Source organism: Berghia stephanieae, chromosome 3, assembly GCF_034508935.2.
Source record: "Berghia stephanieae isolate SIO BIC M18660-M18661 chromosome 3, UCSD_Bste_1.3, whole genome shotgun sequence".
Classification (NCBI taxonomy): domain Eukaryota; kingdom Metazoa; phylum Mollusca; class Gastropoda; order Nudibranchia; family Aeolidiidae; genus Berghia; species Berghia stephanieae.
In genome coordinates, this window is record NC_088362.1 from 65,069,344 (window position 1) to 65,092,522 (window position 23,179).

The window sequence follows — 23,179 nt, forward strand, 5'->3', positions numbered from 1 at the left end:
GAAGAAGAAGAAGAAGAAGAAGAAGAAGAAGAAGAAGAAGAAGAAGAAGAAGAAGAAGAAGAAGAAGAAGAAGAAGAAGAATGCACACCCTGTACATGATATTATAATAAATTCAACAGTGCTTTGCATCCTAATACTAGATAGAGAATTGCCCGGGGGGGGGGGGGGGGGGGGTTGTGTGTTGGAATCATTTTTGCCTAACTAGTAGTTCAATACAATGGTTGTGATTGGCTGAGGCCAAATGGAAAGGGGGAGTGGCTTGTTGTTATTGATTGGCACCGATAGCGTGCAGAAGCAAGCGGAAATAAGAGTCGCGTGGCCTGACGTGCTAGAAGGCCGTTTATAGCATAGGGAGAAAAATAGACAGAAAAAGAAGAGGAACTCTCACGACACTCGGTGATTCGTGGATGGAATTATAACCCTCGTCGTGCCTTCTTGAAAACCGGCAATGATAGGGGGAGAGAAACTGACAATGGCGGATCGTCTCCCGGAGCCGGTGGGGTCACGCACGCCCGTTTGTGTCAATGGCTGCAACGCTAGAAGAACGAATCGAAGTACATAGACTAGAAGAAGCTTTTAAAAATTGATTGATCTGTGGCGAGGAATCCGAAGTTCCGTGATGACAAGGGGTGTATCTTTTTTCACGAAATTCCTTCTCGCACGGAGAGCGTGCGTGCGTGTTGTACTAGGCAAGGCAGGAGGCGATATATCCTAAAATGACGATTTAGCCTGGAACTCGGCTTACCGTGGCACGAACCTCGTAGACTAGAACGTATACACAGGCATAAGACAGCTAATTAACGCGACTTACTGACTTTTGTATTCCATAGATTTTTTGGTAATTTTTTCTTTGATTTATCTTAAGAATGAAATATTAGAAGGAAAGTTCCTGGTAGAATTCGATATTAACTAGTTGGATGTCCAGTTTGTCTCGTGTATCTTCTATATTATTTTTTTTATTTTTGGAAGGCCCTAAATGACGTGATATGCTTCCGTGCACGCGATATATATCATTGATAATGATAGCGTGGTGGGTGCGAATACTGGATCATCATGGTACACGGATAGTGTTACAACAAGCTTCAATAGTGACGATGATAACTATGATGATTATAAATGTGATAATAATAGTAAGAACGATACTGAAAATATTAGTGGTTGTAATTACTTATGAAGAAGAGGCATATTGACAATTAGTGCTGATTGTGCAGTCGTGATAGTTAAGTCGTGAGCCTTACCTTGTGCATAGAATGAATGAACTTAATGTGTGGCTAATTATTGAATGTGCTTTCTTTATAATTTCATCCTGTAGGTACCAATTATATTTTGCGTTGCCGCTCCTGTTGATTCTTTGTGGGATTTATTAGTAATTGTTGGGCCTGGTTATAATCTGATCTACTTCATAATTAAATCAATAATTCATTATACATACCATTTGCCTCCTACGTTACTCAACACATACTATCACGCTCCCCAAAAAATAAAGATCAAAGAAAACGTTGATTTAGATGTACCGGTACAACAAGCAATAGATATAAAGCCTATCGTTCAGTAGGTATATTCATTCACAAGCACGTAGCAATTAGTATGTATTGATATAGTAATTCTTTGTGTAAAAATATATTACAAGCCTCTTTTTCAATAGATTTTTATTTCATTGTCAACAGTGCCGATTTTTATTTCATTGTCAACAGTGCAATTGGAAGTAATGTAGGCTGTAGGTTTCATAATCTGCTGTTTGTTTGTTTGTTTTTAAATTAATCTTTCTGTAAATAATATTACACAATATTTTATAATGTATCATTTCTTTACCAAATCTGATTTTGTTTCACAGTATGTAAAAAAAAAGAAAAATTGATAATTATCAGCAAAAGGGAACAAGTATGTCAAGTCAATAAGAAATATATGGGATTTATGCAAACAAAAATATAAATGTAAAACCTACTGGCTATTTAGTAAGACCGGTTTGATCTGATGAATGACAAGTCCATCAAGTTACCCATTCGTTATTTCAATGACTACTAGACGCTCCAATTTTACAATGAGCGCTCTTGTTTGTGTAGTCAGCTAACATCTAAGAAGTTTGGAACTTGCCTCTTGAACGGTAGGAGTTATTCCTTAGGTCGCACTCAAGGGAGATATATCGTGCACATTTCTATGCTAGTATTAAAAATAATTTCCAGGTTCAGCCACTCTCTAACGACGGGGTGGGGGGGGGGGAGTCAGAAAAAACAAAAAAAAAAAAACAAACTTAAAGAGTCGAATGAACCCATCTTTCCTTTTTGTTGAAGTTGTCTACAATCTATCTGAGCCATAGGGACCCCAGGAACACTTTGTTGAGAAAGAACAAGTTTTAAAATTATAGCAGTTGGGGTTACGAATTATATATATATATTTTAACCAACTGTTTCTTTCAACAATAATATATTTCAATACATCAATTTTTATAACCTCTTATTGAGAGTCACTAATATTATATTGCTACGAATTTTAAAACAAATCTTATGTATACAATAGGAAAATAGTGAAAATGACAGAAAATACACACGCCACATCAAATATCATAACCTCTTCACGCGCCTCTTTTTTATTCAATAACTGGAATTCTTTGTGACATGAATTATCGCCCATGATGTTATTAGAATAATACAATCTCTGATTCTTCTGTAATTCAGTCCTATTTATAAAAGAACTGCTTGTGACGGAATACGATTTTAAAGAATAAAGGAATAAATATTGTGCTTTATTCTGTGGTGGGAGGAGACGTAGGAATAAGTGGAGCAAATAAAAGAAGCGGAGAAGAAGGAGGACTTGGATAGGTCTAGCAGAGGGTTGTTTGTTTATGCCCGAGGATTGGCTTATTTCCACAATGTACGCCACCAAAAGACGAAGGAGAACTGTCAAGAGGTGAGCATTTTATTTCTGAAATAGAGATAATGAGCAGATTTATTCAGCAATAAATAAATCACGGTCTTTACAAATTCATAATGTAGGTAACAATGGTGAAATACCCTTTCATACCTGAGTCGAATGGAGTGATATGTCGAAAGAACTCCGCCCACAAACATAAAGTCTGGGCCATTTTCTAAAGATTTATATCTCTTTTTTTCTTGTTTTTCATGAACATTAGTTTCACTCCAAAGAGAGGAATTTATCTAGAAACAATTAGATCCATTTTGGCTCACCGTAATGCAACGCCCGTGATCTTTATTGAAGTCTTGGTATCATATCCTTAAATAGATGATAAATATACAAATTTGTATCATTATAAACAGAATAAATACATAAATAAATATCAATATTTATATCGGGTATTTCCACGGATTCATTAGCCAAATGCATTTCATAATGATTCTTCATATTACCCAAGTAGGCCATAATATTGAACCCAAAAATCCACTTCATAGACCTGACAGGCGTTCTTCTCGTACCTGCACTTTTCACATATTATTATTATTATTTGTCACTGACTATCCAGTACTCATACAAATCTTAGTAGAATGGGGTCATTTATATAAAGTGTCTTTGCAGTCGCTGCTGTTCTCTTGGTTACAACAGCAAATATAATATGATGACGGCTAAAGAAAAACCGAACCCGTCGGAAGATAACACGATTTTGACCGATGTCGGGAATACCACTGATCCAAAAGCCCAAAGACCGAGTCAATCGGGTCTTTCATCCAGATCAGTTACAGTAAGTCAGATCTGCCTACTTGAAAATTTTAAATCGTAATTTTTAAGAGATAAAAATCATAATCGGAAAAGTTAACTTTAAAAATCAACGATTTTCCTTACCAAGGATTTAAAATCACTTTAAAATCCTTAAAATTATACATATTTCATTTATTCCCCCGGCATGCTATATAGAACCATATTTCATTTATATTTCATACAATATCAGTCGCCTGTCGTTTTTATACCAACACTCTTGCAAAATCCTTAACCGTTTGTAGCTAGGTATTCATTCACACCAGAGTCATAACTTTTCCTCATTTTGCGTATTTTGATATGCAATATCTGCTATTCTTTTGGTGCTAGACAGTCAATATTTATTTTGATTACTCATCCCCATTAGAGATTGTGTGGCTCATCCCAATAGAGATTGTACGGCTATGTGGTCTTGTGGTATGACACTCGCCTCCGGACCGATAGATCCAGTGTTCGAGTCCCGTTCTGAGCGGCGCATAGTTGAATCATTGAGAAAGGCTCTTTACTCATATCCTCTCACCGTACTCGGGTGTACAATGAGTACCTGGCTGTTAACAGTGTTGTCTCTGTTCGGGGAAAAAAAATGGTGATATCGCTTTACAATCGTCATGTCTCGTTTTAAATGTTAATAAATGTTGTTGTTGGCTAAGGGACTCCGTGTAAAGCTCTTTGATCCGTTTAGTGGATATTGCGCTATATAAATGATGAAATGTCTTTTGTGTTACAAAAAAAAAACGACCCTTTAACACAAACTCGTGTTCTCTATCTGTGTGACGCTGATATTCTTTACCTTCCATTTTCATTCTGGGACCATAAGATGGTGTTGTTGATATCACCACCTCTCACACCGTGTGACAATCCATCTTTCGTCACGCTACAGTGGGTTCGAACCTCCATCCGTCACGCTCCGTCGCTCTGTCAGACCCTGGAAAGGAAGTAGGAAGACAAAAGGCAGGAGAAAGGGGGAGGGATGGAGGAGGGTAGAGAGTATAGAAGAGAAGAGAAGAGAAGAGAAGAGAGAGAGAGAGAGAGAGAGAGAGAGAGAGAGAGAGGAGAGAGAGAGGGTATATATATATATATATATATATATAATATATATATATATATATATATATATATATATAATTATATATAATATAATAATTATGTCTTTTGCGCCACGATATCATAAATAAGATATCGTCGCCTAGGCGTTCGACGAAGGAATATAGATAACTCATCAAACAAGATGTCTGATGTCAACAGGAATCAACCATGTTGTCCAAGTGATATATATATATATATATATATATATATATATATATATATATATATATATATATATATATATATAGAGAGAGAGAGAGAGAGAGAGAGAGAGAGAGAGAGTCCCATCATTCTGCCTCAATTCCAAAAAAAAATAAAAAATGATCAGGTTCCGGTTGTAAACTGTTTGTCGTTGATTGGGACATAAATTTCCCCTCACATTCAATTCATTCAGATATGGTTCATTTAATTTTATTGGCAAATTTCTAACATTATTATCTCGTATCCTTCCTTTCATTTTACTTTAAATCAATGTTTGTTGACGCAAAGCTGCCTACTTTTACGGAATATTCGTAGAAATACGAAATTTTGGCTCCAAATTCAGAACTTCGTGAGCATCTCTGATTCATTGGAAATAAAAATTGATGCCAAACTATATAATTTCAAGGATTTTGAAGTGTTCTTTATCCCTTGTGAGGGTAAATTATTGTTAATTAAAAAAAAAAAAACTATGGGGGCTACAATTAATTGTTATCTCCTAAAAATGCGAATCTATAAATTTTACATATAGGCAAGTCTAGAGAGAGCCTGATTGTGGATGGTGAAGGTGTTAAAGCGGAGGATTGGGGGGGGGGAGGGGGGGTTGGGAGGCGAAGAATTAAAACAAATTAGTCTAAATAATTTTAAGATGCGGTGACGAATTTATCACTATATCGGCAGAAAGATTCAATGGTAATTTTATTAAGATAACTGTGTACAGCACTGTTTCCAGAATTAATCTCGTTTTCCACAGCCGGTGGTATATACATGGAACAAGGTATTTACATTTATGTAGTGCATCGCATAGGAATGTTGCACAATAATAATAATAATAATAATAATAATAATAATAATAATAATAATAATAATAATAATAATAATAATAATAATATATCTTTATTGTCCCCAAAAAAGTGGCAATTTGTCATTTGGTTACACATTTATAACAATACAATATTTACATAGATACACTCACACAAGATGCACACTAGTAACATAGTAGTTATTGTAAAAATAAAAATGATTCAGTATTCTTATTAGAAGGCCATAATATGGAGACCATATTATTAATTATTGCCAAATAATTTCCTTTCATTGGGTTTTCATTCCTTATTAAACAAGCATCCTTGTACATTATTTGTATTTGCCAGATATTCATTTACACATGAGTTAATTTAGATAATATGTCCGGCTATACATACATTATTTCCCTTTCATATCTCGATCTATCATTTTATCTTCTCTATCTGTGTGAATGTCCGTGTGTGTGTGTGTGTGTGTGATTGTGTGTGTGTGGGTCCTTCTCAATTCCTCTATTTATCAACGGATTCTTCAGTCATCAACCCACCTGTTTTGCTCGCAATATATTTATCTATCTCTCCATTAAATAGCAAACGGCCAATCTATCTATCAAACTATCTGTCTGTTTTTTTTTTTTTTGTCTATCAATCTTTCTATTTATTCATCTATCTATCTATCTATCTATCTATCTATCTATCTATTTACTATCTATCTATCTAAATATCTATCTACATATCTATCTATCTATCTGTCTGTCCATCTATCTATATATCTATTTCTCTATCTATTCATCTATCCATCCATCTCCTTGCCATACCCAATCAATCGATTTTACCACCCCTATAACTATACCAGCCTTTCCATAAAACCTTGCATATTTCATAAGTCCACGACACAAAGGCCAGCCAAATCATATCGTCTTTCTATATGGGACTACTTTATCTTTTCAAACTCATCGTGCAACTTCATCGCGATGTCCATCATCAAACGAAAAAGAAAATTGAAAAAAAAATATATTCATTTATACTGGAGACGTCGGAGAAAAAAACGGAAAATATGCATAACTTTTTAAACTGGGGAACGATTTTTTTCTCTGTAAACGTAGAAACATGGGAAATTTATTTTTCTTTCTTGTGAAATTTCATTGCCATATGAACGCTAATGTTTTCTAAGTTGGCGACTCCAGTCACAGAATTGTCAGAAATGGAGGTTAAAATATTTGTTCGCTTTTTGTTACAAAAGGACAAAAACCTTCTGAAATTCATCATAGAAAAAAAAACAACATCAAAACATTATAGGACGAGAATGCAATCTGCAATGTCATAGTTTCAGGTATATTCAGTGGTGTTTTTGTTTCAAAGACGGTTGTATCTCTAGAAAACAAACCCAAACCTGGTTGACCAAAACCGTAAAAATAATAAAATCGACTAGTCGAGATCATCAATAAATATGTGACAGAAGAGCAAAGATTAGGAAGATTGTCTTAAAACTTGAAATTCCAAAAAGCACTACTCATGAAATTGTCCATGATGTATTAGGACACAGGAAAGTTTGTTCCAGATGGCTTCCAATCTTGTTAATAGAAGTACGCAAGCTTTAAAGAGTGGACGCTTTCCGAAGCCTTCTGGGTCGGTATCAACAAGACGGCGTAGCCGAGACATATCTCCCTGGGGCTTGATGAAGACTGTCACTAATAATAATAATAAAAAAGAATCTATTAGAATACTTGATTTCCACAATCCAGATCTGGTAGCGTCCAACTTTTATTTGATCGGACCAGAGCCATTTACGGGAAACGAGGTTCGAAGCAGAAGATCTTGTTGAAGAAGTTAAAGTTTAGTTTTCAAAGTTTGACGAACAATCCATTCGGTTGGGTGTCTTTTCCCCGTTGAACACTGGCAAAAATGCATTGGCGTGGATGGGAACTTTGTTGTTTAGTAATAGCTAAAGATTAAATCTCTAAAATAAATTATATTTAAGTGGATATATGAAAATCTTTTTGAGATATGACAAGTGTCCGGGGTTTTTTCATACACCCCTCGTACATAACGCTTTTCCGCGGATTTAAGATGTTCATTGGACTTCAATATGCTACTTTATTATTACTCCATCAGGTGGAAATACATTTCTTTTTCATACGGTTCAAATTTCCCGTAGTTTGCCCTTTCTTTACTAGCACTCTCACAATTTCTATCAATGATTATAGTTAGAATTCCACCTATTGTCTTCCTGTTTTCCTTTAGTTCAATTACTTAAATGACGATTCTGTATAATTTTAGATAGAATAAATAAATAGATACGACACATTATATTCTAAAAACTAGAGATCTTAGAACTGTTATCAATAATATGGTTATTTTTTTTTCAAACAACTGTTATCAGTCTGTCCTCGCTGACCTGAATACGCTTTCATTAGAATGTATTATTCATAAAACAAAGACCAAGATAGGCAATAGTATTATAATGACATTGATTATAATATACCATAGCAATGACCGTGGTTTCTACATCTTTCAACTTCTAAGGATTTGATCATGCATACGCAAAGAAAATCAATATTTTTCACCGTCTGTTTTCGTAATAAATCAAATTTTAGATTCTATTCTAACCTAGTATTGCTACTTACCATAGTCAGTTATTTGATGGAAATGAAATGGCCAAAGAATACATTTCGTACACAATTTAGAAAATCGTAATAAATCTTCTTTACAATTACGTCGATAAGACGTTTAATAACTTAGAGCTTCTTGCGATAAAATAATATCGATTCATTAATATAATGGCCCCACTCATTTCTTCGTGAATTCCCAGGTTTGAGAGTTTTTGCCAAGATAAGGATGATTTAGATCGATCGATACTTGAAGAACAAGTTTTCTGGCCAAATTTTGTAATTACATATTTTTCCAAAGTAAGGTAGTTAATTGGTTAAGTGCTTAAGAATGAATTTGCAGTCAGAAAACCTTTACTTGTGTCAACTTTGAATGCTTTATTGAAGTGGAAAAATAGTTTTATAGATAAAACAAAATGAAAAAGAAAAAGAATGGAAAATCATTTTCTAATCATTTTGTCTATAGATTAACTTTTCGTCATCAACTTCATTCCGACAAAGGACTAGATTGAGACGATGGGTCACATCATATATCCGTAATGAACTTTTGAGTAAAACAAAAATTATCGTTAAAAAATAATTAAAACTATATTTTATTCCTTGGGTTTTTGTTGTTGTTGTTGTTATTGTTGGTGCCCCACTTTCATGACAACCGATTTTCACATTTTTAAAGGTCAAGGCGAGCAGACTTTAAAAAAAAAAAAGATTTTGTGTTGTATTTCTCTCTCTGCTATGTCTCGTATTGTTTCATATACACCTTTTCAGATTTTAACACATTTTTATTCGATCTCAGCAATCTCTACACTCAAACATTCAAGCTTATTGAAGTGAAATAAATGACCAAATAGCTATAAAATCCAAACTCAGAGCTATGATCTTAGTGAACCAAACTACTGCACTCTGGGCAAAAATGGTATTTAAAAATTTGGCCAGTAAACGATTCATTCAAATAGTGATCGATTTAAATGACCCTCCTCTTGGCAAAAAAAAATTCTCAAAACTGGAACTTCGTGAAATCCCATGATGAAGAGTTCTTTTTGTTTGTTTGTTTATTTATCTGTGTATTAACACTTTTTTTTTGCCAAGATGAGGGCTTTTAAATCGATCGATATAATTTGAATGATGATTTTTCGGCCAAATTTTTAAAGACTATTTTTCCAGAGTGCGGCAAATATTCTCCGGCTGTCATCATTGGGCATGTTTATCAGATGTTGAATAAATATAATGCCTATTTAACATGCTGTGTGTGAAATATGCTGCTAAATCCATTGATTGCCCTAAAAGAGAGTGGGGATACTTTACCCAAAAAGGCTAATGGCATTTCATAAACATAATTAATAGTTGTTGCAACCTTCAAATGTCGCTGTAGCACTACTATAATCTATGTACAAATCCTACTTGATACCTTTAAAGTGTATTTTATGTCGTGGCATTTTGTATGCATTTTTTATGGGTGCATTGTTTACCGTGGAAGATCTGGAAGAGGGAAGTTTTTACACTTTGATGATAGAATTGATGTGGTCGTTATGTGGTCGGGTCATTTGAAGAAAATCCATTTTAATATCTTTAGCCCATAATAAATGATATGGTTTGTACCAGATTGGAATGAAGATTCGACTAAAGTTCGTATCTTGTGAGTTGATTTAAGTGACTTGAAACCTTCCGCTTTCTATGTCATCCGTCTTCGCAGATTCGGCCGTTCATTGTATATTTGTGGTCTTGTGGAATGACAATAGTCTTCGGATCGGAAGGTCCTGGTTCGAGTTTCGTTCTGAGCGGCGTATAGTTGAGTCCTTGATAAAGGCTCTTTGCTCACATTATCTCAATGTACTCAGGTGTAAAATGAGCACCCGGCCGTTGACAGCTTTTGTAGCTGTGGGAAAAAAAATGTAAAAATATAATATCACCTTACAGGCGTTATGTCATGTCCAACCCTGTTGACTAGGCACCCCTTGTAATGCGCTTTGGACACGGTTAGTCAATATTGCGCTATATAAAAGCTTAATTGGGAAATGGGGGGAGGGGGGGGGGGGGTAAAAAGATTTTTGTGGTGAAGATCCTCCAACTGATTCTGTCTTGTGCCTTTTTCTGTAGTTACTGTAGCTTAATTGTTTGTTGAGCAAGAACAATAGTTACTTGCTACCCTTTAAAAAGCACGGTAAAATATTATGTCATAAAGTACTTTTCGCCAGATCTAATAGGACCAGTCACACACTACCATTAATAAATGAACTGGGTTGAAGGCTTGAGCAGTAAAAAAAAATCAACAGAAATAAAAGATTTTTTAAAAAGACAAAGAAACATCTCACTGCACCTAAGAATAAATCGGGACTCTTTGCTTGTAAATTGAGTATTCTACAATTGAGCTATCGGGACAACCATATGTCGTACTCTGGAAAGTCATGTATTTAAACATTTGGCCAGAAAACCTGTCCATTATTATTATTATTATTATTATTATTATTATTATTATTATTATTATTATTATTATTATTATTATTATTATTATTATTATTATTATTATTATTATTATTATTATTATTATTATTATTATTATTATATATTATTATTATTATTATTATTATTATTATTATATTATTATTATTATTATTATTATTATTATTATTATTATTATTATTGTTATTATTAGCATAATAATTATTATTATTATTATTATTATTATTATTATTATTATTATTATTAGCATTATTATTATTTATTATTATTATTATTATTATTATTATTATTATTATTATTATTATTATTATCATCATCATTTGTGAGCAAAGTACTATTTAAGAAAGTTTTTTGTAAAAATTGTGTTTCAGTATTGTTTTAGGATCCACAAAGTAAAAGTTACGGTAGAACTACGTAACTACGTCGAATTTTTTTCTCAAAATTATAATGGTGCCTAACAAACAATAATGTACAATGCAAATTCTAATGAGATTTCATACTTATACAGAACTCCCGACTATTACGAAAAATTCGTAAAATTACGAAATTTCGACTCCATTTTCAGAGAATTTCTCTATCATCAAAATCTATTGAAATTGAAAGTTGATGCCAGATAACATAATTTGAAGGATTTTGAAAAAAAAAATTAATGTTATAATCCCTGTGAGGGTTAAATGTTGATTTCTAAATTTAACGACCTCTCTTTTTATCTGCTAACAATTACGAGTTTTTAAATTTTCAGGTAGGTAGGTCTGCTTATATTATGTGGAGGCAAAAATGACCGATAGGATAAGGTATTGCATTTTAATCCATAGGCCACAAGTTCGAGCCCTGCTATGATCATTTTTTTCTTCTTTAAACAAGAAACTGATTTGATTAGAGTATCATTTAAAAACATACTTAAAAATTGAGCTGTATATAGCGCAATATCCACTAAATGTGCTCAAAGCGCTTTACAAGGGGTCCCTGGTCAACAGCAACATTTAACATGTAGGACGGGACATGACGCCTGTTAGGCGATATTGCAATTTTTCGGACATCATTCTACCGGACAATGACAGAACGCAATTTTTGCATTTTGGTTATAAATTTGATACACAGAATTGATAATATATTTTCATCATCATTCTCTCTCTACTGTAACGCTTACACGAGGAGATAAATTTAAAAGTTTTTATTCCAGGAGGAGATAAATTTTAAACTTTATTTATCTAGATGTAATACTAATGTTTCTTACCAATCATTGTGAATGCATTGTGTTCTCTGGATAATCTTCAAACTTTGATCGACCAAGAATTGTATTATCTAAGATTTCATTAATATGACCAGTGATGTTTTCTCACTCATTTGTGAAATCATTGATGATAATATTGATAGATCATATTATTGTATTTTTCGTGTCAAAGGCATGTAACGAATTTAATCTTGAATTAAGCTTTTAACCATGTTATGTTATGTTTTGTAATAAAAGTTTTAATTCACATATCGATAGATTAAAATAACTTCTCGACTTGTTAAAAACAATGAAATCTAAGACTTCTTTTAAGTCTCGGGTATAACTATTTTTTGGACAAGTTGAGAAAGTCATTTTAAGAGATCGACGTTTTATGAAGTATAACTTTGATAACCAAAAGTTAAAAAATAAAAATGCGTTTTGCCATTGTATAGCAGTATTGTTTTATGTTTTAATCCGATTTAATTCCAGTAATCATAGAGGATCCTGGCCGATTATCTAAAGAGACTTAATAGGAAAGACTAATTTCCGGCCCCGCCTTTAAGAAGTCGGCAACAAAGGAGGATTTACTGATTAGGAATGGTTTAGATTTTGGCTTGGTTTTTATTGCTTTATGTGACCATAAAATAGTGTCACATTATTATGACATGGTTCAGAGCAGAGATTGATTGGGTTTTTTGTTTGTTTGTTTGTTTGTTTGTTTGTTTGGGGTTTTTATGTTTCTTTGTTTTGTTTTTCTTTTGTTGTTTTTTTTATACGTGTATTTTTGTTTCTGGGGTCTGTTTGATTATTATTATTATTATTATTATTATTATTATTATTATTATTATTATTATTATTATTATTATTATTATTATTATTATTATTATTATTATTATCATTATTATTATTATTATTATTTATTATTATTATTATTATTATCATTATTATTATTATTATTATTATTATTATTATTATTATTATTATTATTATTATTATTATTATTATTATCATCATCATTATCATTATCATTATTATTATTGTTATTATTATTATGTTTGTTGTTGTTGCTTTATTTCTTTTCTTTTCCTTTTTCTAAATGTTTTTTTTTTTTTGGTTTATTTTTCTTAGGTGTTGTAAAGCCTCTGAAACTAAGAATCTTTCATATGAGAAATATGTTTATTTATGAGAATAAATTGTAGAGACCGATATCTTATTAATCAATAGAATGTGGGTTTTGCCTGCTGAATAAATCATAATAACCGATACACAAACAAGCTGTGTAGATTTAAATGCTTATTAAACGTTGCAGGTATAAGGGACCACTCCACCGCTTTTCCACAGCAAAAACTTAATTGTCTTAACTATAATATGATGACGAAAAATCTCGAGAAAAAAAAAAACACACACACACACACAAACGTATAATAAATATTTAAAAATAACAACAAAGAAAAAAAGAACAAAGTACCAAACACCGAGCGTTTCGGACTCAAAATCCTTCTTCAGACAAGCCACCCCCCCCCCCACAAAAAAAAATAAAACACACAAAATAAAAACCGATGAAAACATAACACATTACTACAAAAAAAAAACCAACAAAAAACAAACAAACAAATCAAACAAAAAACAAAAAAATAAATAAATAAAAAGAAACCAAACATATCGACGGCAGAGAAATATTCAGATTTTCAGATTCTGAAACCGTCTGGGTGCTGACATGATCATCTGTTAGATGTTGCTCGTACTGCGTCACAATGCCATGTTCAACCAAATTATGCTCTGTCTGCATTCTCTGAAACGATACCATTGTGGGTGCAAGGGAGGGGGGGGAGGCGCCGCTGAGATCCCTACTTTTGCAGAGTGACTGGCGTAAGACCAGTCGATGAAAACATAATTTGGTCAATGATATCCAAAATGATCTTTAAGAGCCTTACAACGTTTTACATATAAGCAGAGTTACAATTTTGCAGAATTAAAATAGTCTTATCAAAACGCATAGGACTGATATTAGATATAAGAAAACCAAGTGGCTCACTGAGAAAATGGCTACGAATAGTCATATCAAAAGGCAAAATGGGAGATATCTGCAGGTGACACCAAAATTTGTGAATTACGTTCCAAATCATCGACATGGAATAAATGCGGTGAGTTTATCCAGGGGTTTCTTTTTTTTTCGCACTTATTATAATATAAACATGTGTATTGTGGAAAAAAAAAACAAACAAACAAAACAAAAAAAAGCAAAACAAAACAAAACCTCCCCCCCCCCCAAAAAAAATACAAAAGAAAAAAACTTGTTAAACCAAATATGGATAATTATTGTCGTTGTTTTTTTTTTGCTTTTTTTTTTTGTGTTTGTTTTTTTTTTTTTTTTTTTTTGTTTAAAAAAAAATTCTGCTTCAAATGACTAGCTAAAGATGAAAATAAAAAGGAGAATATGCCGTATGATATTTTTTTAAAAACATCATTTTTTTAAATAGATAAAAACTACGGTCATTAAAATTCCACAACAATTAGGAAAAATTAATTTTACATCATTTTCCGTCAATTAGAACAAGTCATGTCGAAACATTGATTCTTTATATTGCATATCGATTCATCATCGAAATAATTAATTTGCTATTGATGAAAAATGACTGCTTTATGTGTTGATATGAAAGAAAAGACAAACAGTATCAATTTGTGCTTTATGATTGCTTCCTGAGTGAAAAGTATTATTGACTTCGATTATTGAATTGATAAATACAGTGAGTAGAAGGAGGAAGGGGTTTTTTGAGGATTCAATTATTTCATTTTTCTGTATAGCATAGAAAGTGGAAATGAATAACAATAAATTGTATTCTTAATACCGGCGTTGTGTCTTTGGGAAACGCCGCAAAACAAAATGCTCTCTCTCTCTCTCTCTCACACACACACACACACACACACGCACACAAACACACACACACAAACAAACAAACACACACACACACTCATTGCTTGCCCGCTTTCTCGCACCTCTCATAATATAGCAAAAATACAATACGTTCCAACTGTATTAGTCATTTAAAGTTTTATGCGCTTAGTTAAATTACTTACAACAGCCGGATTGGATTGTGATCTAGTGGTATGACACTCGCTTTCGGATCGGATTCGAGCCTCGCTTGGCGCAGAGTTGAGTCCTTGGAAATGGCTCTTTTCTCACATTCTCTCACTGTACTTAGTTGTAAATTGTACCTGGCCGTTAACTGCATTGTCTCTGTCGGGAGAAAATGTAATAGCGCCTAACTGGCGTGATGTCTCTTTCTACATATTACTGTTGGTCAGGGGCTTTTTGTAAAGCGCTTTGAGTACATTTAATGGATATTGCGCTATATAAAAGCTCGAAAGCTCAAGATTAACGTACTAACACACAAAAAACTATGTGAATCCTTGAACGTTTAAAAAAATGAGCTTTATATTGCGCAATATCCCCTAAATGTGCTCAAAGCGCTTTACAAGAGGTTCCTGGTCAACAGCAACATTTAACATGTAGGACGGGACATGACGCCTGTTAGGCGATATTACAATTTTTCGGACAAAGACAACGCTGTTAAAGGCCAGGTACTCATTTTACACCCGAGTACGGCGAGAAAATGTGAGTAAAGAGCCTTTTCCAAGGACTCAAATATGCGCCGAGGCCGAGGCTCAAACCCAGGACCTTCGGATCCGAAAGCGAGTGTCATACCACTAGAACACATAGCTCATAGTATGATTGATACAATTTAGTGAGAACTACTGATAAAAATGGCTAGCTAAAGCAATAACAAAGAGCCGAGTGGTCTCTCCCATTGTCCCCTCAGTTTCCATTCTGAAGAGAAAAAAAAAAAATCATTTTGAAAACTGCAGGTATCCCGCCAGGTGCAAAGAGAAGGGGAACAATTCGTGAGTCAAGAGTAGGTGGGGGGTGGGGGGGGGGAGGTTGGGGGTGGAGAAGGTTGAGATGTACCTGTGTCACAGAGGGAGACAGCGCACGCGCCACATCAGAAGATGACGCCTCATTAGGTGGTCAAATTATTCCGGATTTCCAGCCCTGTCTTTTTAGCTGTCATGACGCCTTCACCTGGTCGCTCGATCCGTCACTGGTCATTTAGTGGACAGTCCTGGTTAGCGTTCAACTCTTGTGTCATTTTGACATTTCAGGACAAGGGATAATTTGACAATGATATATATTTTTTATTTAGTTTTTTTTTTTTAAATACTACACTTGTATAAAAGCTATATATGAAGTAAAGTTATATCTCTTTTGGGATTAATTTTTACATTTTCCAATTAAAGGATGTAAAATGTCTATTTCAGTTAACTGTCATTATCTGCTCAAATTTGATTTTAAAAGAAAGTGAAGGATATGAGCCCAACTTGTTCTTCATGATTCATTTCCACCTTTCTTCTTTTTCTTCAAGTACCAAGTCTGTGCCAGACATCGGTGATCATGGTACGCCATTCATCTCTCTGATCAGATAACCTCAGAAAACTAATATTACTCTTCTCTTTCTTTGTCACCCAGCTGTTTTACTATTCAAATTAAATATGTTTTTCTTGATCTACCTTTACTCTTTTTACTTTCTTTCTTTCCTGTGAGCAAGATGTTCAATACATTTATGTCGATTTAGGTGCCTTAAAAATTGCATTTGTCTTTGTCCACCTTACCGGATATTTTTGTCTCTCTAATAATCATATATTTGCTTGTGTGTGTGTGTGTGTGGGTGTGTGTGTGTGAGTGTTGTGCGAGAGATAGAGGTAGAGAGATAGAGAGAGAAAGAGAGTGAGTGTGTGTGTGTGTGTATGTGTGTATATATGAGAGAGAGAGAGTGATAGTGATAGAGAGAGAGAGAGAGAGAGAGAGAGAGAGAAAGAGTAAAAGCTGTTTATATTTTCTTTACATCAAATTCAAAATTAAGATTATGCTTTTAGATATTACTGCTTTTGTTTTGTGAGCACTTTTTATATTTTCAGAGTGTAACATCAAACGCCATTTGAAAAATAAGCTTCTAACTAATAACTTACTAAAGCTTGAAACTAAAAAGAATTTGATTTGGCTTGTCTTGTCAATGGCCGATCATCTCACGTTTATATGTATAATTTACATGAATAAAACGTCTGAAAATTATGTTCGCGTGCCTGATGATGTATGATAGTCATTATGATGATGATAATGACAATAATCACGATGATGATGATGATGATGATGATGGTTATTATTATTATTATTATTATTAGTATTATTATTATTATTGTTATTATTATTATGATGATGATTATTATTATTAATGTATATTATTATTATTATTATTATTATTATTATTATTATTTATTATTATTATTATTAGTATTATTATTATTATCATTATTTTCATTAGTATTATTATCATTATTATTATTATTATTATTATTATTATTATTATCATTATTTTCATTAGTATTATTATCATTATTATTATTATTATTATTATTATTATTATTTATTATTATTATTATCATTATTTTATTATTATTATTATTATTATTATTATTATTATTATTATTATTATTATTATTATTATTATTATTATTATTATTATTATTATTATTATTATATTATCATCATTATTATTATTATCGTATTATTTCTGCCATTACAAACTTATACATAGTAGTTTAAAACTATATGATAAGTAGTGAAAATATTCTTGCTACCAAGCATTTAGATCGAAATTGTTAAATATTTATGATGGTTAAACTATGATTATTTGCGAGTTATTTTTATCTATTTTTGGGACTGTAGCACACCTTACATTGCCCCCTTGCGCTTTTGTTTTCTTTTCATCTCGCCATTCGCTGAAGAGTTAATAAAAAAAATAATTGGAGATATCAGATTTACTTGAGTATAATGACTGTATTTAGCATCTTTCATCTACCAAAACCTTTGACCCGACGGCTGCTACTTCATTAACCTCGGGGTTAAATTGGTACAGTCCATAATCGGAACAAGGGAGGACATAGATACCCGACCCGATGCATACATTAAATGGTATCAGTCGACATTTGACCCCAAACAAACACTTGACATAGTCAGAGCCACCGTCAGTCCCACTCAACCAATCAGCTTCGACAGTTTATGTAGGTGTGGCCGATTGTGCCAGATGGCTTCAATAAATAGTACCATAAACTGCCAAAACACTTTTCAAAAATATTTTAGCAAGAATTTTTTTCAACGATATCAACGAATTAAAATTGCTCCCAACTCCTCCCCCCCCCCCCTCCCCCCAATAAATTAAACCTGAGTTTTTGAAGACATTCTGAAGAAGTCAAAAGTTTGAGATTTTAGGCAACTTGAGGATTATCTTAAATCATTAGTATTAAAAGTTACATATTTTTAGCCAAAATATAAAAAAGGAAAGGATAATAAAATTTTGTCAGAACTAGATAGCTTTGATAAATAAACGTGTTACTTTTTGGACATTTGGCGATAGGTTTTTATTTGGATTTCCCATTATCTCCCATGTCGTAAAAAATATTCTTATTAACGACGGCACGTGCCAACCTTATCAAAAGAAAAAATAATTGTAGCGACGTGGAATAAGATAAAAGTACGAGTGTATGCTTATAATTATCTTTTATTTATGACGCCAGTGATCGAACGGCACAGTGGCTGGGTTGGTGACATTCATCGACGTTTTGACTCCCATGTAAGGCACTTCATACGCATTTGCCTATTTGTGACCCTTCGCCTCAAAACGGTATTAAGTCGGGATGGTTAAGATTTTGAAAATTGAATTTATAGCCAGAAATATCAGACTTGTGTTGAGTTTGTATATTTTATTAAGGAGAATGGATACCATAGTTTAGGGTGCTAATGCTAACAATTCATATTTTTTACCAGTTTAACATTTAATTCGGCTTTTAAGCCGAAGGCTCGTTCCGACATAATACCGTTTTGAGACGAAGGGTCACATTTCGCATTGGTGTAGATAACCGCATGCTTACAAGCTGTGACGACTATTGCAATACCCGAATACAAACGTAAGCATAACGAAATTACAATTTCCATAAAGGATTAAAAAAAGTATATCTTATTTTATTTATTTACACTCTTCTTATATTGTATGAAATGGTAAAATGGTCTCCGTCTGACCAACTCCTCGAAAACATCATAGTGCGCATTGAACATGGTGAAGAATTGCAAACACAGTATATAGATGTTTTTATTTATTAATTTTTATATGTTTAATTAACCACAGAAAATATCGACAGACTTTTACATGGACGAAACAATACGACAAGCAATGAAACCAAATTAAAAAAAATAAAAAAAGAGAAAGAAAGAAAGAAAGAAATGATCAATAAAATGAATTAAGGAAAAACAGGAGAAGGGTGGGGGGTAAGCTCCCTTCCAAGTTCTACCACCTCTTCTGGTCTGCGGTAGAGCCGTAATATTGTGTATCGCACAATAAGACAGACAGACAGATTGCGTGACAAAAGACGATAGAAAACAGTTTAGAGGTAGGGGGGTCAGACATTGAACGAGTTGTAAGTGAGAAAATAACGTCATAATCAGAACAGCCCAAAGAATGACAGACATTATTAGAAAGCACTTTTTTACAACAATAATATTAATAGGCTATTGGTAACAATAAAAACAATAATAAATTATATTACCTGATATATTATTGTTGTGATTGTGCGTGTAGAATGCTCGTGTGTGTGTGTGTTGTGTGTGTGGTGGTGTGTGTGTGTGTGTGTTTGTGTGTTTTGTGTGTGTGATTATCAGTGTGTGATATATGTTACTTTTTCTTTTTGTTGCAGTGTGTATATTCATTCTCATTGTTGAAGAATATGCATGTTATAGTGTATGCCTTTGTACACTCCCGTATTTCTCTGTAGGTGTCCAAAATGTCTCGTCGAATATCACGCGGATCTACGAGATAACCCATATTTCAATGTGATTAACAACGATAACTCTTCACATTGAAATTAGGTTAGGGAAGATAACTCTATTACATTGTGTTTATGGACCCACAACGATGAGTTCTCCACATATTCATGATTAATTATAGAAAAGCATGGCTAATGTTATCTAACCATCTACAGACACCTTAGAAAATTCTCTGAAAAGATTTTCTGACACCCGATCTTGTGTCCTTGATTTATAAACGGAATTCTTAACATAAACTTTTCTTATTTATTTTGTATTTTGCTTTATTAAAGGGCTAAATGAAAGCGATAATGGCAATGTTTTTCCTTTTTTTCTCTCTCTCTCTCTCTTTTTTTTTTTTTTTTTTTTTTTTTGTCTGTGATTATATAAAACTTAAAAAATAGGTTAATTTTTTTTCAATTTTAATGATTATGGTGGGTTTTTTACTTTCTTTAAAATGCAACCATGCCTATATTATCTGAATATGGAAAGGACTCGATAAAAAAAAGTTTGCTTGAGGACACAAAGTAAAGCCAAATGAATAGATAAATGAATGCCAAGGTGCACGCATTAGCAGGTTTGGAAACCGAACAAATCAATTTATAGACTCGATTTAACAGTGTTGTAATACTCTTCAACAGTCGTAACGTCACTTTCTTCCTAATGACACATGGTAACTTAGTAACCCTGGCTCTAAACTATCGGAACAATGGCGGACGCCCGAATGAAATAGTTCTCCGGCGAGCATAAAGGGCATCCAGAGGGGGAAAAAAACATACATTTGATCATGTTTTGACTTTTACACATTCTGATCACAAGGCATATGAAAAGTTCTAGCCAGCATGAAAAATAAACAGTAATGATTTTCTTTGTTTAGTACCAAGATGGCCGCCGTTGTCGGGAGGCTTGACATCAGACTATTGAATCATATTGGCGGCAATGTTTTGCGCTGGTTTGAGAGTACCTCCATCGCAACAATGATCCTGTAACAATCTGGATTTTCAGACTAGCGAAATAAGTATATACCTCGATGAATATAACACAAGCATGTAAATTATCGCATAACATAACAAAACGTATCATAATCAGGGTTGCCTAGGTCAAAATGCCTTTTAATATCCTATGAAAAAAGAAGAAGAAGAAGAAGAAGAAGAAGAAGAAGAAGAAGAAGAAGAAAGGTACAAAAATCCCTGGTTCTGATATCATAACTATGATCAACATTTACATCATAAGCAATCAAATAGACGTCTATATATCAATCAAAAACGTATTCATCAAATTCATATTTCAAGTAATGTAGCTCCCTGTCAAATGCATTTTTGAAATTATTTATAGTTTCGGAGTCTTTGGAGTCTTCAGAAATAAAATTATCGACTTCACCGGGGATCGACCGAGATTCCCTTTGTTTGTGAAACACTGCTCTATCAACTGAGCTTCCGAGACCCGTTATATATGCAGTGGCTTAAGGTATGTAATGCAATTGTCTTTCGGATGATACAATTCCTTCCTACCACGATTAACTTCTCTCTCTCTAAATTGGACTTTATATAGGGCAATATCCACTAAATGTGCTCAAAGCGCTTAACATTTAATATGTAGGACGAGACATGACGCCTGTAAGGAGATATTACAATTTTTCGGACAAAGACAACGCTGTTAACCGCCAGGTACTCATTTTACACCTGAGTACGGTGAGAGAATGTGAGTAAAGAGCCTTTTCCAAGGACTCAACTATGCGCCGAGGGCGAGGCTCGAACCCAGGACCCTCCGATCCGAAAGTTAGTGTCATACCACTATACCACATAGCCGCGTCTCCATTGTTTGCTTTGTTTACTTTAATGCAAACCACACACTCACAGAATTAGTCTCTATGACTATGTAACCCACCGCCTCAGTCAGGTTCGATATTAGGGTAAAACCGACGTGTACATAAAATGTGCGGCTATGTGTGGTTTAGTGGTATGGCACTCGCTTTCGGATCGAATGGTCCTGTGATCGAGCCTCGCTCGACGCATAGTTGAGCCCTTGGAGAACGCTCTTTACTCACATTCTCTCTCACCGTACTTATGTGTAAAATGAGTACTTGGCCGTAAACAGCGTTGTCTCTGTCCGAAACAATTGTAATGTTTAGTGGATATTGCCCTATATAAAAGCTCAATTTATTTATTTAATTTATATATGCAAATAAGTACAAATAAATGCACGTCGGGTAAAGCAGAAACAAAGGAAGTGATTTTATTCTCAAAATGATAAGAAATTGATTAAATCTTAAGTGGGGCGGGGTGCGTGGGGGTTGCAACTGGAAAAAAGAACTATTTTCTTCCTTCTAAATGTGTATGCAGATAAGACCAAGATTTCATAGTTGGCTATAGTAAAAATAAATCAGTCTCTTTTTGAGCATGACCAATTTTAAGTTGTCGGTCACAGATGCATGGTTTAGTTGTTTATCTATTTCTCTACATACTCCGGGCAATTCACTTTATAACATACCGGGTTCAACGTTTAACATTCCTGCAGATGAAAAAAAAAAAGTGAACATATCGGCAACATAATAATTAGAAATTTATAAAATTCTTTTATATTTTTTTAACGCAGTTTAATAAACATTAATGTGACCTCTCCCCACAAAATACATCCCGTAATCCTAAACATCTGCATTTACAGTTATGCTACCATATGATTCAATATGTGTAACCTATTCATTATTAGTCCTCCGAAGGACTGGTTACATACTCACTTCCAAGGAGTTTGGAACAGGAGGGTTAGATGGTGTGACGTCATGACTTCCTTGCCCTATTATCTCAAACAAACACGGCATAGTTTCTGAGGGGATGCAGGAAAATCTGTCGAAACTTCTGAACCTCTAGTTGTCATGAATCAGTATTTTGTAATGTGACTTCACTCATTTTAAATGCCTGAAGATAAACGGTACATTGCAAATCTTGTCCATCTCCCTAGCTTGCTGCTGATCTCACAACAATGTAGAAATGACAGCAAGGAGGAGGGGGGGGGGGGGGGGGGGGGGGGGGGTCTGAATTGTTTATTTAGCTATTGGCCTGAAGCTTGTTCAATAATCTTGGTGGCATTAATCTTTATGACAAGACACTATTCTCTGTCTCTAGATAGTTCGAAGATGACGTCACTCAGGTCTTTGTTATTGTTTTTTGCCATCCGCGTTTATGAGTAATGCTCA

At 33.7% G+C, this 23,179-nt stretch overlaps 1 protein-coding gene across 1 annotated transcript in view; it reads left to right on the forward strand.

Moving 5' to 3' along the window:
- Positions 1-338: 338 nt before the first annotated feature.
- LOC144968211 (uncharacterized) overlaps positions 339-23,179 on the forward strand; it is a 76,383-nt gene continuing 53,542 nt past the window's right edge. Inside the window, exons 1-2 of the mRNA XM_078906329.1 lie at positions 339-838; positions 2,518-2,907. Of these exons, the coding sequence (XP_078762455.1) occupies positions 2,843-2,907 (65 nt within the window). The 5' untranslated portion in view covers positions 339-838; positions 2,518-2,842. The remainder of the gene's footprint in view (positions 839-2,517; positions 2,908-23,179) is intronic.